This window comes from Sminthopsis crassicaudata, chromosome 1 (assembly GCF_048593235.1).
Source record: "Sminthopsis crassicaudata isolate SCR6 chromosome 1, ASM4859323v1, whole genome shotgun sequence".
Taxonomy (NCBI): domain Eukaryota; kingdom Metazoa; phylum Chordata; class Mammalia; order Dasyuromorphia; family Dasyuridae; genus Sminthopsis; species Sminthopsis crassicaudata.
In genome coordinates, this window is record NC_133617.1 from 624,083,711 (window position 1) to 624,102,932 (window position 19,222).

At 39.4% G+C, this 19,222-nt stretch overlaps 1 protein-coding gene across 2 annotated transcripts in view; it reads right to left on the bottom strand.

The window, feature by feature from the left end:
* SLC1A3 (solute carrier family 1 member 3) overlaps positions 1-19,222 on the bottom strand; it is a 103,016-nt gene that overhangs the window by 28,778 nt on the left and 55,016 nt on the right. For both annotated transcript variants that reach the window (XM_074282641.1, XM_074282642.1), the window contains one exon: positions 1,387-1,591. In XM_074282641.1, the coding sequence (XP_074138742.1) occupies positions 1,387-1,591 (205 nt within the window). The remainder of the gene's footprint in view (positions 1-1,386; positions 1,592-19,222) is intronic.

The window sequence follows — 19,222 nt, forward strand, 5'->3', positions numbered from 1 at the left end:
GAATATCTTTGTACTTTGTACAGGATCAAGATTACTGAGAAATCTATATATGTCTGTATTCTTTTTCTTCTTTAATATCTAGGCTTCCATATTGTATTTCTTAGAAAAAGCAAAGTTTTTTTGGCTGTTTTTTCAGGAAGCAGGTAAAAGGGACAGGGAAAAGATTACATCCACTCTTAAGAGCAAAGCTGGGCATTCATTTTAATAGGAAAGGTACCAATAGTGGACACTGGGGAGTTAAGAACTTCACCTCACCAATGGTCAGATGCCAGCCATGTCATCTCCTTATGTTATTGACTGATGAGGATCATGTGTAATTAGCAAATTGTGTGTACACAGATGCTAATGAAGTCCTTAAAAACTGCTGTCTCCTAGGCATTGCTTTTTTTTTTATTTTGTTTTTTGAATGTATTTTGTATTTTGGATCCCATATATGTATATTACTAATTTCCTTAGGTGAGTGCTTCCTTCAAAATTAAAACAAAGATCAATTTTAGCCTTGCCAAGATATCATAATCACAGATTCATATTTAGCAGAAAATTTATGAAGTTTCACTGTATAAATATGTAGCTAAAGTTGGAGGTCTTACATGATCTGTATGGTGAAGATGAAACTCCTGGATATCCAAAAAGGGGCTTTATAGAGCAATATGGGAAAGAAGATGCTCTATAAATATAAGAAGGTTCATAGCTTTAGAGCTGAAGGGGATCTTAGAATTTATCTAAGTCCAAGAAGATTTAAACTTTATTTATTTATTTTTTGTTTCTTGGCAGTCTGGTGAAGCCTGTGAATGTTTTTTGAGAATAATGTTTTAAGTACATAGGATTACAAAGGAAATTGTTTTGAATTATAGTTATATGTGAGGATGCTTTTTGAGAATGTTTTTAAATGCATAGGATTACAAAGGAAACTTCTGAAATATTGTGTATATATAAGATATATATTATATATTTGATGTATATGTTCTATATATAATACATATACATATATATATACATATATATATATATAGATAAATATATATAAAACCATGCTCACTAACACAAAGTTAGGAACTCCTTATAACTGTTCCAAAAAACTCTGCACTTGTCCTACATCACATTAAGTAGCAAAATTGGAATTTGGAATGGGATGATCCAATTGGGAGTCCCTTTATTTGACTTATTCAATGGATCTTTATTTTAATTGGGGGAGGGCTGGTTTGGGTGAAGAGAAAGAGAAAAAGAGAAAGAACTCCACGTCAAAAAGATGTTTCCCATGAAAAGTAGCATCTTGTAATCTTTCCCCCCAGCCCAGGGAGGATGCAGGTTTGGTTCCTGGGAAATGGGAAGCCTTGGGTGACTCAGCAGTGAGTCAGCACAGTTGCACCTGCTGCAGGGACATACCTGATCAAGTCAAGGAAGGCGTCTGCGGCTGTCACTTGCACAATTTTGCCTTCTCTGTGCATGTTCTCCTTTGAGCCTTTCCCAGGATGGATGATGATGACAATGATTATGCCAATCACCACAGCAATGATTGTGGTGGTCATGTAATAGACCACTGCTCTCATTCCCATCTTCCCTGAGGCCTTACTATCTAGGGCAGCCATCCCTGGTAAAGGCAAACACAAGGAGATTGGTTTTAAAGCATAAATCAACTGAATGCTCCAGTGAGAAGATGATTAGTAGCCTCCTTCACCCCATGGCTTTCTTGCTCCCCAGGATTGGGGCTTGGTTCAGATATGCTAGGAGTGTTTGGTTTCCCACCTAGTCAAAACATGGACAAAATGACCCAGTTATATTAGACTCAGAATAGGTCAGCATTGGTTGGATCAAAGAACGCACCGACCTTTTTTCCTATTTGCTAAGTAGATTCCTCATCTCTGAAACTAGACTAAATAAAACTTCAATTTTTAGTAGTGCTGGGCTGGGACAGAGAAAGTATAATGACATTCTTTCACAGGTATTTTTCACTACTATTTGATGAAGGGGAGGGTGTGTTTGTGAAAGCCTTATTAAATTTTTGGTAGAATGGTCTAGGTTTCCTTTTAGCACAATATTGAGCTGATTTAGGCAGATTGAGTCCTATTAACTTCTTTCAAAATGGGTACACTCTATGTATAAACATTTTCTACATATTTTGAGCTTTTATTCCAATCACCTACTAACTTAATTGCAATTCACATACATAGATAAATCAGGTTTCAAGTTTAATTCCCTCTGCCAATTTTAACTACTTCTAATCTCTGCTGCTGCTGCTGACCTAGAAAAATATGTTCCATCAATTGGGCCTCCTCTCACTTCACCTTCTGGTTCCTAGTACACAATGATTAGAACTGCCACCCACCAAACTAATTAACTAGAGCAAGATCATACTTTGCTTGGACCTCAGTTTTCTCATAAGGAGTTTCAATGAGATGATCTCTAAAGTCCTATATCCTAACATTCCCATAATTCTTAACTTTTACTCTCCCTAAATTTCTAATTCTTGAGGAATTATGGGCAAGGACTCCAAGGTTTTTCAAGCTGCCCTAGAATACAGAACACATTCTAACCAAAAGACAATGAAAACAAAACAGAAAATTTGAAATAATCACAAAAACTAAGGATTGAGTATTTGCAAATATGTTCTATATGAAATTAAGGCATCAAGATATCTTTAATGGTTACTATCTAGAGAGAGGGACCATGCTATGTTTTGTTTATAACGAGCAAATATAAAACAGTTGCTAATGTTTCCAGAAAAGTTTTGACATCATTGGTTGTCTTCTATCTATCCTCCTTTATTCTTTTCTTTTGTAACTGAGAGATACAGAAAAATACCAAACCATCTTTCTGTTCAACAGCATTTTCTTTTGTTTCCTAGGATCAATATTTTAGTGTTAGAATAGCCTCACCCTCTCTTTTTTTAGAGATGAGGTAAATTCTTGATTTTATATTTTGTCAATATTATCAAGATTTTGTGCTGTGCCAAAATATGGACACTCATAAAAACTACATCACAAAAAAATTGGCTGAAGAAAATACAGATACTTAGATAAAAATAAGGTAATAACTGTTTCCAACCATTTTGTAGAGTATTAATTTGAGAGATTTCATTTGTTTTGCTTAGTTCCAGAGATAATAGTAGTAGATTCAGTGAGGCAAAACTGTGCTTAACAAAAAGAAACACTTCCATAAAAATTCAAGCTGTAGTAAAATGGTTTATCTTGAGATGTAATAAAGGCCTTTTCCCTGGCAGGTCTTTAAGCAGAGGCTAACTGGGCCCTTCTTAGGGCCTCTGTAGATGACTTGGGTAAACATTTTAATATGGCTTCTGAAGTCCCTTTTACAATTTAATATTTAGGTATTATTATTTAGACTAAGTACTGAGAAAAAAGGTTTAGAATAAATGTGATGAGTTGTCTGTAAATCTCTTTCTACTCACCTGCCTCCCACAGTTCTCACAATGAAACAAACAAAATCAGTGATTCAAAATTAGTGAACTTTAGTGACTGGCTTTCTGGTGTCCTTCCTGATGTCTGTTCCCATTTTGCTACCATCATGCTATCTTCCTGTGCCATCCAGGTTTTTTAGTCCCTTCATCATTATATTATGATCCCCTTCCTTTCAAAACTCTCAGGAATGTTCCTATTGATCATTCTGAGCTAGGATAAACTCTTACCAACAGACAAAATCAAGTATTTTCTTCATCTGTAATCCTCCTATGTAACTCTAGTATCATTAAGAAGCTCAGTAGGGAAGATGGATTCACAGGCAATGATAAAATTCTAGAGCATAAAGGGATTTTAAAGATCACCTAATCCAGTGTTTCTCAAACATTTTGGTCTCAAGGTCTTAAACATGCTCTTAAAAATTATCAAGGACCCCAAAGAGCTTTTATTTGTGTGCATTTTATAAATAACACATTATTATTATTATGAAAACAGTTTTTCATCATGGACCGCATATTACATTGAGAACCTCTTGTTTCATTCAATCTCTCCATTTACTATACAAAGACACTGAGCCCCAGAAAAATAAAACAATACACCTTAATTTTTCCTTTCTTTATGACTGATAATACCCATTTAAAAGATGGAATGCAGGGAAACTAATAGCCTTCATGGGAACTAAGCCATGACTTTGGCTTTATCAGTGGATATACAGCAAACTCACTGAAATAACCAGTCAATTACTATTTAAAGGAGAAAGAAAATATTAGCTGCAAGTCCTAAACTGAGCCCCTTTTATCCTTGTCCACTCTTTCCTGGAACCCAGTAAAAAATTAAATTAGCCCCCCCCATGCACCCATTCATTAGGTCGGTGCCAATTTACAACAGTTGACCATGCAATCAAAAATGGGCCAATCTGTGTTCCACTCAGATCCCCAGGCCCTAGCCTCTCCCTCCCAGCCCTGGCTTTTATTAGTTGCTCTGAATCACATCTTGGACTATCTCTGCTTTCCTGCCCTGGCGGGGAAGACTTTGGGTAACTGTTTCCCTTGGTGCCTGAACTGAAACAGGAATTCTTTAGTTCTTTCTCTGTGGGTCTCTCACAGTAGCATCAGCAACACAATAGGCCGGATGCTTCTCATAAGTGGTCACAAGCAGCAGGATTTTCTTTTTCTTCCTTTTTTTTTTTTTTTTTTTTTTTTTGCCTCCTATTCTGTGCTCTTGTTCCGGTCTCATGCTAGTTCTTTTTCCATGGCTTGCCCTTCCTCCAATTCTCTCCTCCCATCTCCTCCCATTCCTGACTTATAGCTACTCAAAAAAAAAAAAATTAGAAGTTGCCTTGAAAATTAGATTTTCCACAAAGGGTGAAGTTAGAAAGCTTGGGTCAGAAGATCAAGGGGAAGGTGGCTCAGGAAAGAGTCTATCCAATTTGAGTTATTTGAGGATGGTATTTTTTTGGGAGGTAGATGGTTTAAAAAAAAAATAAAAACAGTAACTTGAGAACACACTGGTGGGATGCATGGAGCTTTTCTAAAGAGTCTGTGTGCCTCAGTTTCCTCATCTGTAAAATGAGCTGGAGAAAATGGCAAACTCCTCCATTATCTCTGCCAAGAAAATGATGTGGGTTGTGCTCCCTTTAAGAAACTAATCCTTTCAGATTGATTTATTCCTTTCTGATTCCCAGCCCCTCCTAGGTGATGCATTCAATTCAAGAAGCTAGGACCTTTGATTCACAAATCCTGTCAAAAGCATTCTTTAGAACTCCAATGGGAGATATCTGGGCTCCCACAGCCTCCATCGGTTCTGAGGCTACTTGGACTGTCCCAGCCCCCATTCTAATGATCTGCTCAGATTTCCCAATCCACACCTAGTAAATTCTAACTCTGGCTGAAACCCAATGAGGAGCTGACTTGGGACTCCACCCACAGGCCCCTTTAGCTAAACCTCTCCTTATAAAACCCCTATTCCAGGCCTCATCAAAAGTACGGAAATGAGTGACCAGTGTGTGTTCAGTTAGGTGCCAGGCTACTGAGTAAAGAAGGGTCATAGGGTGGAACTTCCAGGACCAACAGCTCTAGGGGATCAGGCTTTTAGGAACTGATGGTGTTTTAAGTAAATGTCACTTGGGGATAGAGGAAGCTGGCTATCTAATACCTCATATTTCTGTCCTTCAAGATTAATGACCTCCATACTTATTTTTTGCATAGGAACTCAAGTTTTTCTACTTACTCCCTGTTGTCGCCTTTGGCAAGCCACAGAGGCCCATCTCTCTCTGGCCTTTAGGTTCCTCATTTCTAAAATTCATGAGGCAGTTTGTATAAACTTAAAGAACCCTTATTAGACTAACTTACTTCCCAGGTCTTTCTAGCTCTAAAGCTATGATCCTAAATCAGATAAGAAGTTTCTTTAAATCCTGTATGTCTTTTATATTATGTATGTCTTGTTCTTCATTAAAAAAAAAAAATGAAGCCGTTTAAATAAATGTGAATTTAAATTTCTTCAACAATTGTATCCACAACTTTAGTGCAGTGTCTGGCCATGTGGGAGACACTGAATCAGAGCTTTTTCATTTTTTATTCAAAAAGATGCTATTTGAATGCAGACTATGTGGCATTGGAGGAAAAAAAAAAGTCCCAGCTCTGTTACCTGCTAGCTTGTGATGTTAGGTAAATCACCCAAGCTCTCCAGGCCTCAGCAGTGGAGGGAGAAGCTGGTAAGAGCTGTCCTGGCCCCAGGTAAGGCAGAGGCAGGGGGATGTGTGTGCTTCTTTATTAAGGCAGTCTGAAGTTTTCTCCCATGGGGTGGCTGGTTCTCATTGCTGATTTTGCTACTGGTTGTTCCCCTGCTCTGTTTCTATCTGCCATTCTCTGTCTCTGTCTCTCTCACTGTCTCTGTCTTTGTTTCTCTTTCTGGGTCTCTCTCTGTCTCTATCTCTGTCTCTCTCTGGCTTTATCTCTCTTCTCTCTGTGTGTCTCTTTTTCTGTCTCTCTGTCTCTTTCTCGTCTCTTCCTCTCTCCCCCCTTCTCCCCTCCCAGCTCCTCTCTATCTCCTTTTGTCACATTCTTCCCTGCCCCCCCAGGGACCCTTCAACCTTAGTCACCCCATTCTCCCAGAGAAGCCTGGGAAATGCATAGCATGAAGGGTTTCCACATGTTGTTGTCAGGGCAACGACAAGCCAAGCATCTACAATTTGTACACAAGGTCTGAAAAGGAATGGCTTCCTGACTAGTGGGGTACGGACTACCGAGGGGTGAGAAGAGGACTAGCAGGAGTTCACGGAAGCCTCCCTCCCATTCCTCCATTCCCTCTGGCTTTCTCACTCAGGCTCCTTGTGCTGTCTCCCCCCACCTCACTGCGTTCTCCCTCCCCCCTCATCCAGTCTCCATGGAAATAAGGGTTGAAGGGTAGAATTGGTTACATTGTAGGCAAAATAAGATGTTTAAGTGCAGCTCTGAAATGTCAAGGGCAAAGAGTAAAGCTTCATTTCCTAACAAAAGAGGTGGGAACTGAGCTAAAGTTCTGGGAAAGGAGCACCAAGGTCTTGTAATGAAGAAAATGAAAGTGGGACTGGGAGGGAAAGAAGGAAATCCGGGGACGCATAGTTAATCAGACAGGCATCTTAAATAAACATGCAAATTTAAAAATATATACGTTATTTGGAGGGAATAGAAAAAAAATTACTCCTTCTAACTAGCAGTTACTAGTCTCTTTTTTCCTTCATTCACCCTAGACTTTCACAGTCTTAGTCCCTTTAAAACATTCTGCTCTGAGAATATATATACACTTTATTTGGACGAAGCAGAAAAAAAAATACCCCTTCTAACTGGCAGTTACTAGTCTCTTTTTTCCTTCATTCAGCCAAGGCTTTCACAGGTTTGATCTATTTGAACCATTCTGCTCTGAAAATATATGTATACACATTATTTGGAGGGAGTAGGAAAAACATTTCCCCTTCTAATTAGGAGTCACTAATTTCTTTTTTCCTTTATTCAGCCCAGATTTTCACAGGTTTGGTTCATACTTGTTCTGAGAAGGGGATCCCATCCCATGATGAGAGGGATTCTAGAAGCAAAAGACATCTTGGTTTTAAAAGTCAGTAGAAAGCTGGTCTTAGTGTGAGTGATTTCCCCTGCTGTGATAATCCTTATTATCCTAAGTCTGTCCCTCCTCCAGATGGGAGGGTGTTAACCTGTCTGAAGAAAGGTGACACTAGATCCTCGTGGGCATCCTCCTTTCTGTGACTTCTTGGCGGAATTCGGAGAGTAAGAACAATCTGGGAGTAGATCATTAAAAACTGATTCTTATTCTATGTGGTTAGTACCAAGCCTAGGTCATAGCTGGGCTTCTAGTGGTGGAAAGATATCCCTTTCCTTGAAAAACTGAAAACATAACTGTAACTTTAACTCTACAAAACACTTTTTTTTTTTTTTTTTTTCCCCAGTGATCTAGATAATTCTTACAGAAACAAGATTTGGTGGCAGGAGAAGTTTGAAACATTCAGATAATCATCTCCATTTGCTCTTTAAAGATGATATTTTTGTATTGAATTTGAATAACAACCTCACCATGAACCACAATTCAGTTTTACTACATTCCACAAGTACATAACAGTGAACTTGAACTTACGTTTGGCCTTATTTATTGTTACTCACTTTGGTGTGACTCTGTGGAAAATCAGAAGCTTTGTTCCAGCCAAGCCCTGAAGGACATGTCCACACTAAGAACACTTTTTTAGGCTTCACTTCCCACAGATTATGGGCTCACACTTTTGAACTCTTGAAAATCTGTGGCTTATAAATCAATGCGTCTCTGCACATTCTCCCACAATCCTGGCCACAGATTTTCAAAACATGACATCAAAAAGAGAAAGCTTTTACGGTTAGGAATTGTCTTCCCATTTACCCCCACTGACTTTTCATTTCTCTTCCAGGAGGGCTGTTTTGAGGCCAGGAAAGTGGGGAAATAGTGAAGCCAATTGCTGAGTCAGGAATATCACTCCTTTTTAGTTTTTGTATTATTTTAGATGCATTTTTCCCTCACAATGCATGTCCTCAACACTAATCTAATGAAAGCCTCCTGTTCCTCATCCTCCTAGGATTTCAAGATGGGCAAACTTACAGAGTTTAACATGAGGAGAAAGCACCCTGCCAGATACCGTATTGACTTGAGTAGAAGGTGTCTGGTTTGTTTCTGTTTCTCAAAGAAAATAAAAATTTAGAAATACAACTTGCTTTATATTCCTGAACTGTGGGGTGCCCAGTGTAGGATGTGGACCATAGGAGAAGGCTTCGGGATATGAAGTACAGGATGTGGGGAGCAGAATGGGCAGTGATAATTGAGGAGCCCAGAATATGGGATGTGATAAGTAATATGCACAGCATGGAATATGGAGCTTAGGATCTAAGATATGTATCCCCTATCCAAAGCTTCTGATTTTTCAGTTTCAGGAATTGACAGTGTCCATGTAGGGAGTTCTGGAAGGACATGACTAGAGAGAAGAGCATTACCTTATTATCCAGTTATCTCCTGCTTTGACACTAAAAAAGTTTTACCAGGAAAGAAAGGGTAGCAGGATATTTCAAGGAGAAGGATAGCTACAAGGATTATGTTTGTGTGTGTATATGTGCATGTAAAAAGACTGATGAAATTATTTTGAATCACTGATCAAAAAAGTTTGTTAATTTTTTCAACATAATGTGCTGGCCCTTTAAAGAGAAAATTCTGGAGATGTCTAAAACTATCTCAATCCAGAAAATCTGCGATGGAACATAAATGATATTTAGCTTGTTGAAGGGGATTGCTAAAGACCAAGTGCTTTGCAAAGAATATATCTGTAAGAGTGGGACCAACCTCAGGAAGGGACAAGCTAAGGTACTGATGGGAGCTTTTTACTCATTAAAAGTCAGAAGCATGACATGAAATATGACAATGCTATTGTAAAAAATCATTTTGATATATAAATGACAATCCCCCCCAAGAAGTGGCCAAATAATATGAATAAACAACATTCAAAAGAATGGTACTGAACTATTAATGACCACATGAAAGATTGTTCAAAATCACTTTGAGGTTTTATTTCACACCCAGTAAATTGGCAAAAATGATAAAAGATGATGTGGTTGGACAAGATGGCCTCTGAAATCCCTTCCAACTATAATCTACAATCTTAAGGAAATAGTGGGAGGGGCTGTGGCAAGACTGGCACACTAAATTATTGTTGGCGGGGCTGTGAATTGGCTGGAATTCTGAAAAGCAATTTGAAATTAGGTTAAAGAAGTGACTAAGATGTTTGTACTGTTTGACTCCAGTATCATGCTGCTAGGCATATGTTCTAAGAAGGTCAAAGAAAGCAGGGTTCCATATATACCTAAGTATTCATAATAGGTCTTTCATGGAAGCAAAGAGCTGGCAACAAAATAGTTGCCCAATGTTAGGGGGAATGATTAAACAAATTGTGTTATATGAACTAATGGAATATTAATGTGCTTTATGAAATTGACTATGAAAAAAGCAAAAACTATGAAGAATACAGAAAAAGCATAGAAAGATTCACATAAACTGATTCAGAATGAAGTAAAACCATAAAAATCAGTGTATGTTTGCTTGCTCTTCACCCACATGTGTGTATGTATAAAATTAGTACACAATAATTGCATAGTGTAAAGTGGATGAATAAAAAAAATAAACCAAATGTTTCAGGGGTTGAGTTGGAGTTTACTTTGCATTATCTATGACCATAATAAACAGAATAAGGAAATGTTTAAACGACTTGAGATATTTTTTTAAACTAAGTACTTGGGAAACTTTACCTTGTCAGTGTTCTGCTGCACTCAGCTTTAACTGACTCATAAAAACTGATTGTTACATTTTCGATGTGAGCATTTCTATTTTGGAAATCCACAAATGTTACTAATCACAAGAAAATGATGGAAGAAATGTTAATAAAGATTAAACTTAAGAGCATACTGTACTTTTGTGAGAGCTGGTTGTTAAATATATACATAATCTCCCTGCTTCTACTTGAAAAACTAGTTTAAAATAATACTTATTTACCAAATCAAGAAATAAAACCAAGGTACAGGCAAGTCAGTTAGGACTACACATATAGAGCTGAGGAGATCTTAGAGATAATCTATTTTAATTCATTCTTCTTAAAGTAAGGAAATTGAGATAAGAGGGAAAGGGACTTGTCCCAACTACAGAGTCAGGATTTAAACCTAGGATTTCTGACATCAAACCCAGTGTTCTTTCCACTGTATCATATTGCCTTTCTAATTCTCTTCTTGATTTAAGTTTTTATCTGTTGGGGTTAAACAATAAAAGTCACTTGCAACTCTAAAATTCGACCATCCTAACTACTTAAGGATGTGTATTAATTAGACACAGTTTTCAGCTTAGTTCTTATTGCTCTATGTATTTGAAATAGTAAAGTACTGTTGTATGGAAATACACTTGCCATAATTTGAGATTAGCTTTCCCCAATTAGTGTATAAGAGAAAAACTTTACAGCATTCTGTGTAATGAATATAAATATCCTTGGGAAATAAATATTACTCTAGTATCTTCTGATATGTCTATGAAACTATAGCTAAGGTAGGAAATTTATGGCAAAAATTCTACTAAATGGCAGTTAAAATTATTAGTACTATTTTCCACCACGTTTCTCCTTTTTTTTCTTTGTCACTCTTCTCTTTCTTTTTCCTCTTCTTCCTCCTGTCTTTTTTTTTCTTTCTCCTCCTTTCTTCACTTCTCTCTGTCTTTATCCCTCCCCATCTTCTCTTTCCTCTATTCTCTCTGTCCCTCTTTCATTCTCTGTCTCTTCTCTCTTGCCCTCCTCATCTTCTCTCTCCTTTATTATTCTCCCTCTCTTCCCCTTCCCCCCAAGTCTCAGAAGCCGAAATCCAGAGGCCTGCTGAGAAGTGTACATGGTCACACAGCCAGACGTTGGCAGGGTCAGCTTGAGCCTTCTGACTTGGGCCCTCTCCACCAGGCTCCCCTCAGCATCCCCTGAGCACTTTGCTGTAACTGGTGGCGGCTACTGATTGCATTTTATCTGTGTCTAAATAGAAAACTCAGTCATGCACAAAGTGGCGTCTTCAGAGGTGACAGAGGGGAGCTGAGCGGTGGGAATCGGTCCCCTGTAGAGAGTACTACGGAACCTAACAGAAGCCGGGAGTGCCCTTTTTCAGTCCTGTGGAGGGCACCCGAGCTGAAGAAGTTGCTGACCTCTGGCTGGCCGCCAAGTCATTTGAACATCTAAGGAAGCTGCAGTTCCTTAGAGATCGGAGCTTGAAAACAGAAGTTTGGTAAGGAGGCCCGTTTGAAGCGGTGAATTCTAATGAAGGCCTTCAAACAGCCCCACAAAGGGCTGATCCCAGCCTAATTGTGCCTGTGCACATTAAATCAAAGCTCAAGTACTTTCTCACTCTTTTTTCCCTCCCGGCCTTGTTTTTCCTCCCTTTATGCTTGCTAATAATGTCACAACTCTGGCCTTTCATTGGCCTGGGATGCCAAGTACCTCCGCAAGGCAGCATTGCATGAGAATGGCCGACGTGCGAGCGGGTGGCCAGACCCGTCGGGACCGTGGTGCAGGGGAATCACTTTAACAATCTGCCTCTTGCATTCTGTTCACCACCAGTCCGTGTGCTCCGCCTGGAGTGTTTCGTAGCGAATGGTGTGGATGTCTTGAAGGAAGGTAGCGCGGGTTTAAAAACAAAACAAAACAAAACAAACTCCAATATTTTTTTGAAGGAGTTAATGGAAATTTACCGGAGTAAGCTGTGTTGTTAGTGGCAGACAAAGTCAGCTAGAACGTTTTTCTGCCTAACTGCGGTAGCCCCGAGCAATCAGTTATTTTCTCCTGGCTTCCCTCCACCTGGGCAAATGAATATTCCACCCGGGACAAACTGAGGACCCGGCCAGCAGTCACTCCTTTGTGCACCTGAGGCCGGGGTCTGCAGGGCCGCTTTCATTCCACTTCTCGGCTGTGGGTTTTTAAAGGTCCCTCGGGGGTCCGGAGGTTTCTTTGGACATGGGGATGGTGACTACCGGATAGACTCTTATTACAGCCCGAGACCGCAGCAGAGCCGCCGCGAGCGGGAGGAGACGCCGCGCAGGAGGGCTAATTTCCTCCCGGGCATCAAGGTGACAGGAAACTTGGGGAAGGGAGGGCCTCCAGCCGAGCTCCCCCCGGCCGGCTCGGAGCCCGCCCGCTGCGAAGCCTTCACAGCCCCTTGAACGCTCCCATTAGTCCGGCTTTTGCTCACGCCGTTGGAATGCGCCGCACAATATGCTTTCTGAAGGGGAAGCGGGGCGATTTATCTTCTTTATGTGTGCTAAGCAGAGCGGGAGGGAGAGTGGGCAGGGCTCAGCCAGCCCGGGCAGCGATTAGTGACAGCCCCAGCTCCAGAGCCAGGCCCTTTGAGTTCGGTCACCGCATGGTCAGAGCGGGGGACAAAGCCATCACTGTCCTCCGCCGAGAGGCGGAAACCGCGGCCGCGCCACCTGCGCCGCGGAAAAAAGTGCTTCCCTCAGGGAGGGGGAGGGAGGGAGGGAAACTGACGCGGCTCTACCTGCCCGGGACGGGCTGCCACAGACACGCCCCGGAGGCGGGGAGCTCGGGCCCTCCCGCCTTCCCGAGCCGGCGGTGGGGTAGAAAAGCAGTGACTGCCCCGAAGGGAGGTGGGAAATGCACCGCTCCGCCGCGGCCCTGCACCGTGCAGGAAAGTGTCACCGCGGCTTTAGTCGGCGGGTTTTGTTAAAGACTTGGGCTCGTTACGAGCGATACGTCCCTGGACTTTGAAGGAGAGAAATGAGGCGGTGCTGAAGCAAAAGGAAAAAAATAAATTAAAACTAACAGACTTAATCGAGAGAAAAGCCCAAACTGTACTACCAGCATCTGTGCACCATCAGTACTATGTAAAAGCCGTATCTCAGTACCATGGTCCTCAAACTTCTCCCCCTCACAGCACAGAATAGGCTCTTGTGATGAGTCATCCCAGGCTACTGAAGGAAACTGGCGTGTTATGCACACACAATTACAAGTGTAAATGAGGGAAGGTAACTGCCTTGCCCGGGATCACTTAGCTGGCAAATATAATTTTCCTCACAAAAGTCTGTCACAATGTCCAAGATGCATACCACCTGCTTCTCTGAGGTCTGTAGTATCTATCTATCCAGCCAGCAAGCCACTGTACAATATTATTTCATTTTATCCTCATACAACCCTTAAGGTGGTTGCTATCACCCTCATTTTACAGTTGAAAAAATTGGGGCAAATAGGTTAAGTGACTTGTCCAAGGTTGGGCACCAGTAACTGTCTAAGGCTAGTTTTTAACTCGGGTTTTCTTGAGAGCCTATTGTTTAATTTTTGGCATAGCATTTACACCCTGGAAATCAACAACTGCTGTATCAGGACTTAATTTGTTGTTTTGCTGATTGTCTTAGACTTAAGAAAGCAATGGAGAAAATGCTAAAAATGCAGATTAAATTTTAAAATGTGTGATGAACACTTTTTTTTTTTTTTTTTTTTGATAATTGGTTGTTATGGGGCACTTATGTTACACAGTTCCGCCTGGAGTCAAAGAGACTGAGTTCAAATTCAATATTAGATACTTACTAGGTGTATGACCCCAGGTAAGTCACTTTTTGCTTCATGTTTCCTCAACTGTAAAATGAGCTAGAGAAGTTAGTTAATGGCAAACCTCTCTCATATCATTGCCAAGAAAACTCCAAATGGGGTCATGGAAAGTTGGACTCAATTGAAAAATAACCAAACAAATATTTATTAACATACTCTGGATATACTCATGGTGTTATATGTACATGTAAATATATGTATTTGCATATATTGGTTTATACATAAATATACATACGTGCACAATATGTATTGTGTATATTCTTTAAACAATACATACCCTACTTATATGTTTATAACCTATATACACATTTATGACTAATTTATATTATCTGTCATTGATGAACTACACAAAGATTTTTGGAACATATACATATGTGTATGGATCCTCACATTTCCTAGCTTAGTGACATTGGGCAAATCATTCAACTTCTCTGAGCCTCAGTATTCTTATCTGTACACTGGGAGTAATGAGGGTTGTATTCCCTATCTCTCATGGTGGATGTGAGGAATTGTCAGTATTACAGTGATGCAGACTTATTTCATGGACTTAGCTAAGAGGGAGATCACAGAGTTCAAGGAGTGCGTATTTGAGAATTCTTGGACTATGAACATGAAATCTATTGAATGGGTATTTTGTTATAAATTGAAAAGACCAGTTGCTTCTTTCTTGCCAAGGAAAATATCTCTATGAAGAAGCTGATTCTTACTGGAGATTCCAGAAACAGGCCCTACTGTCCAAAAACTAATAAAGGAAACCCAAAATATTAACACAATATGATACAGATCCAGGTTGAACTTCTTTGTGTATGGAGAATTAGTCACCACAGAATTGAATGGAAACTCATACGTTTAAAAAAATGCTCTGATAAGTTGTTGTTGCTGGGTTTTTTTTTTTTTTTTTTTTTTTTTTTTTTAATTATTAGGGGAATGAATGGATAGAGGAACTATAAAATGTAAAGTGTAAATCCAATCACTTTTTAAAAAATAGTGGACACAAGAGTTTGAATTTCAATTTATACAACAAATAAAATTAATGTCAGTTTGATATTATAATTCCTTGGGGGTGAAAGAAGATGAAGGTAGGAGGAGGCAGAAGGGAAGGAGGAGAAAAAACCAAAAAGTAAGAAAGAAGAAAGGAGGAAAGAAAGAAAGGGGGGGGGTGATGATGAGGAAACAAAAGACAGAGGAGAGAAAAATCTATAGACATAAGGAAAGTGGTTTTGGGAAGACACAGAAACAGATTGAATAGTTGATGTGTTCAAGTTTTTTGTTATGGCCTATGGTTCACCTAAGCTCTGACTAGTAAAGCAATTTATTAGTTACTGTAACTACCCTTTCTAATTTTTTCCTATTCAAAGAAATAAACACCCCCTGAAAGGATGAGGTCTGAGAATTTCTAATACTAATGGTGACAAAATACTTTTTAAATGAACATTTCAATTGAATTTTCTTCTGAATTGAAGTTATTACCCAAACAATTAAACTATGTGGTTTGATTGTTTTCAATAAATGGTTTATAACTGGGAACAATATTGGAAGAATGAGCTCACCTTGGAAGAGGCTTTCTACCAATTTTCATTTCCCTTTGTACTTAAATAATGGCAGTAGTTTTAGTTTATTATACATTTTCTTAAAATGTTTGTTTTGTTTTTACATCCATACTTTATAAATGACAAGTCAACCTTCGAGAATTATCAAGCTATTCTTAAAAAGTTGGTACAAAAACTAGCATATATAGTCTATTAGGTACTCAAAAAGCAAACTCAATCAGGTTAGTAGAATGTATATATATTGCTTCCCCCCCCATATTTTGGCTTTTATACTGAATTAGATAAGTGGATATTTGTTTCCTTGTCAGGAGCTAGTTTTTTTTTTTTTTTTTCTTTAAATATGTTTTTTCTTTCAACTGTTTTACTTCTTCAAACTTTGCCGTTTGATTCAGTGATCCAAAATGGGCAGTGCTGCCTAGTGGACAGATGGCTGTCCTCCAAGTCAGGAAAATCTTAGTTGTCTGACACAGATTTACTATGTGATAAGATACTTAACCAATCTCTCAGTTTCCCAAACCATTTTTCAGTGGCTGCAAATTAAAAAGCAGAAGGCTATTTGTATTGGTAGAAGGATTCTCTTCATCAGGAGTTCCTTATCCTTATGCCAATTAAATCACAAGTTGAGCTCACCCCAAATCCAAAATACTAACAGCTCTTCGTCTGTTTCTGTCTTTGTCTCTCTGTGCCTCTGTCTCTCTCTCTCACTCTCTCCTTTTCCTTCCTTTCTTCCCTCTCTCTTTCTCCCTCCCTTCCTTTCAACACCCGCCTCCCTTCTCTGTCTCTCTCTGCTTCTCTGTTTCTCTCTCTAGGTATTGAAATATACAATATCTAGAAATTACTGAATATGGAAGCTTTAATTTTACTTGTACTTTGCCAAGACATCAAGCTTCTGAGGGAGCCTAGCACCATTACTTGATTAGTACTGTGTGCTTTTGGCCAAGTTCCTCAATTTCTAAAAAGACCTTGCTTTTTCTTCTGTAAAATGGAGAAATTATACTGAATGACTTCTGAGGTTACTTCCAGTTCTACATTAATGGTTGTAGAATCATACAAAAGTAAAAGCAACAATTCGTTCTAGATCAATAAAACCATTAAAAAAAATCTCTGATCTTAACAAGTCTTAGTTGGTTCTGATAATTGGCTGAACACATTGTATATGATAACTATAGACAACAAAAGGATGAGTCATTCTAATTTTTTTCTCTAAGGAACTCCTTGAACCTGATTTATGTAAGCCAAAGGTCCCATGAAATGTGGTTGAGAAATGCTGATGTAATAGGACATTTTATTATAGAGTTGTAAAACTCACACATTAGCTAGAATTTTGTTCCCCTAGCATCAATGTGGGTACATTATGACCAGATCTTATCTTGATAGTATTATGCTTTGGGTAACTTTATTAGATCAACCTACCATGCATAACAATATATCTGGCACTGAAATTGCTTAGTCACTAAATAGAAAGAGAGGAACAATTATGCAGTAATGCTTTAAGGCCAGTAATTCTGCAGGCTAATTTAAGAGTATGAATAAGTTGCTCCAGGGCTTGCATTAGGTTGCAGGAGAGTGGAAAAAGTAGCCCAAAAGAGGAATAGTAAAGAGTGTAGACAAAGAACTTGAATTTAAGCTGTGGGAGCATTATGGTTTGAGTAGACTCTTTTAAGAATGTAAGCTCCCTGAGGGCAAGGACTTTCACTTATGGATTTATATTTTCACCCCTAGTTAACTGATTGACTCAAAAACTTGTAGTTTGAAAGATTGTTTGAAGCTGATGGAAAAAGTGAAAGTTAAAACATTGAGTGAATGTGAATGGAAGATAGTGACTGAGTAAGTCAAAGAATATTTGAGGGAATGCATTTGGGGTTAGGTAATGGCTTTGGTCCTTGGGGTGCCTATGCCTTCAGTGGCTCATAAATATCAGCAAAGAGACCTGCAATGAAAATGATATTTATAGATATCTAAATAAATATGGGCACAAATCTATCTATGTATATATGTTTATATACTCCAGTCACAAATGTATATAATGTGTGTATGTATATATGCATATATTAACATTATATTACAATATTATACACATATATATGTTTGAATGTATATATAAATATATTTCTGAGTATATGTATATGTGTTACGTGTGTATGTGTGTATACATGTATAGAGACATAAACATACATTTTTCTGAATCTTTTCAGTGTCTGAGCTCCTCCTATTTCTGTTTTGGGAAAAGCATGTCTAGGTTTGTGCAGAGCAATCTAAGATATGGAGCCTCTGCGTCAGGTTAGTGACAATACCACTAGAATCACCATGGAGGTGGGGGTGGAGCATCTCCAGGAATTTGAATTACTTCCAGATGACCAACAGCACCAAAAGATGCAGGGATGCTTATGTTGCCTACTGTACCAACTGAAGTATCTCTGCAGGATTCAATGATCATTTCCCTGCCTGTTTTCTGGGGAAAACAAGATGAGATTTTGGTATTTGAAGGGTATTTGGAACAAAGCCTCAAGGATCCGTGGCAGAGCAAGCCCGAGTAGCTCATGTCATAAGCAATCTGGGTGGCCCTGCACTGGACTGGGCAGTGCCTTTTTGATGGGAGCAGAAAGCCTGTTGCTGGGTAACTAGGAACGTTACCAGTTGGCGCTTCATGGGATGTTTGGATAATCTCTCCAAATACAGGAGGCAGCAGCTTCTATGCCCAGCATCTGCTAGGGGGAAAGGGCCCTGATGGAGTAGCTAAGTTAAAGCTTTGAGAACTGTTTGGGGCCGGGAGGAGATGGTCTCAATAAAAATATTGGATTGAGTTTAGAGTATTGAGCCCAAAGACTTCTTGGATGGCACCTTGACCTTGGCAGCCTGATGGATGAGACATACATACTTTTCTAGCTGAATAATAGACTATAACATCAGAGAGTGTACACATATGGTGAATATAGAGTCAGTCAGAGATCTGAATCTTGCCTCTGACAGTTGCCAGTTGTATGACCTTAGACTACTTAACCTCTTTCGGTCTGAGTTTAATTTACTCATCCAGAAAATAAGGAGGTTGGACCAAATAGACTTTAAGTTCCTTTCAACTCTAAATCTTTGATTGTCTGTGAACCCAAAATATGGCTGGTGGTGATAGGGTCTAAAGACCTGGTAGTCCAGGGAGGAAGGGGTATCATCTGGTATAAGCCAGATGTTCTGTGTTGGCAGAAATACTGGCAAACTATGGTAGTAGTTTCTGTGTAGAACATTAGGGGAAGGGCTCCAGATGGGAGATGGGGGCTTATGGAGACCCAGCAGTGGAAACACATTGTAGGGGTCTTGACAGAAACCTCAACTATGCTATATTCCAGCACAAACAGATGGATGATTCCACTGCAGGGAGAAGGGGACTGTTCTGGTGTTGGGCCCCCGCCTCAGTGGAAATTTGGGCCATGCCCTTGCCTCAGACAAGGTTCAGAAGAATGAGGCAAAGATGCCCCTTAACAATTGAAGCTCAGTTCCAACATCACCAGGAGAGAAATTACTGGTGCTCAAAATAAGCTGGAAAGAATATCAGTATTCTAATAGTCTCAAAAAGGAGAATCTGGATTTTTCTTTCAGGAGTGAGGTCTAAGAAGCCCTTGGCAAAG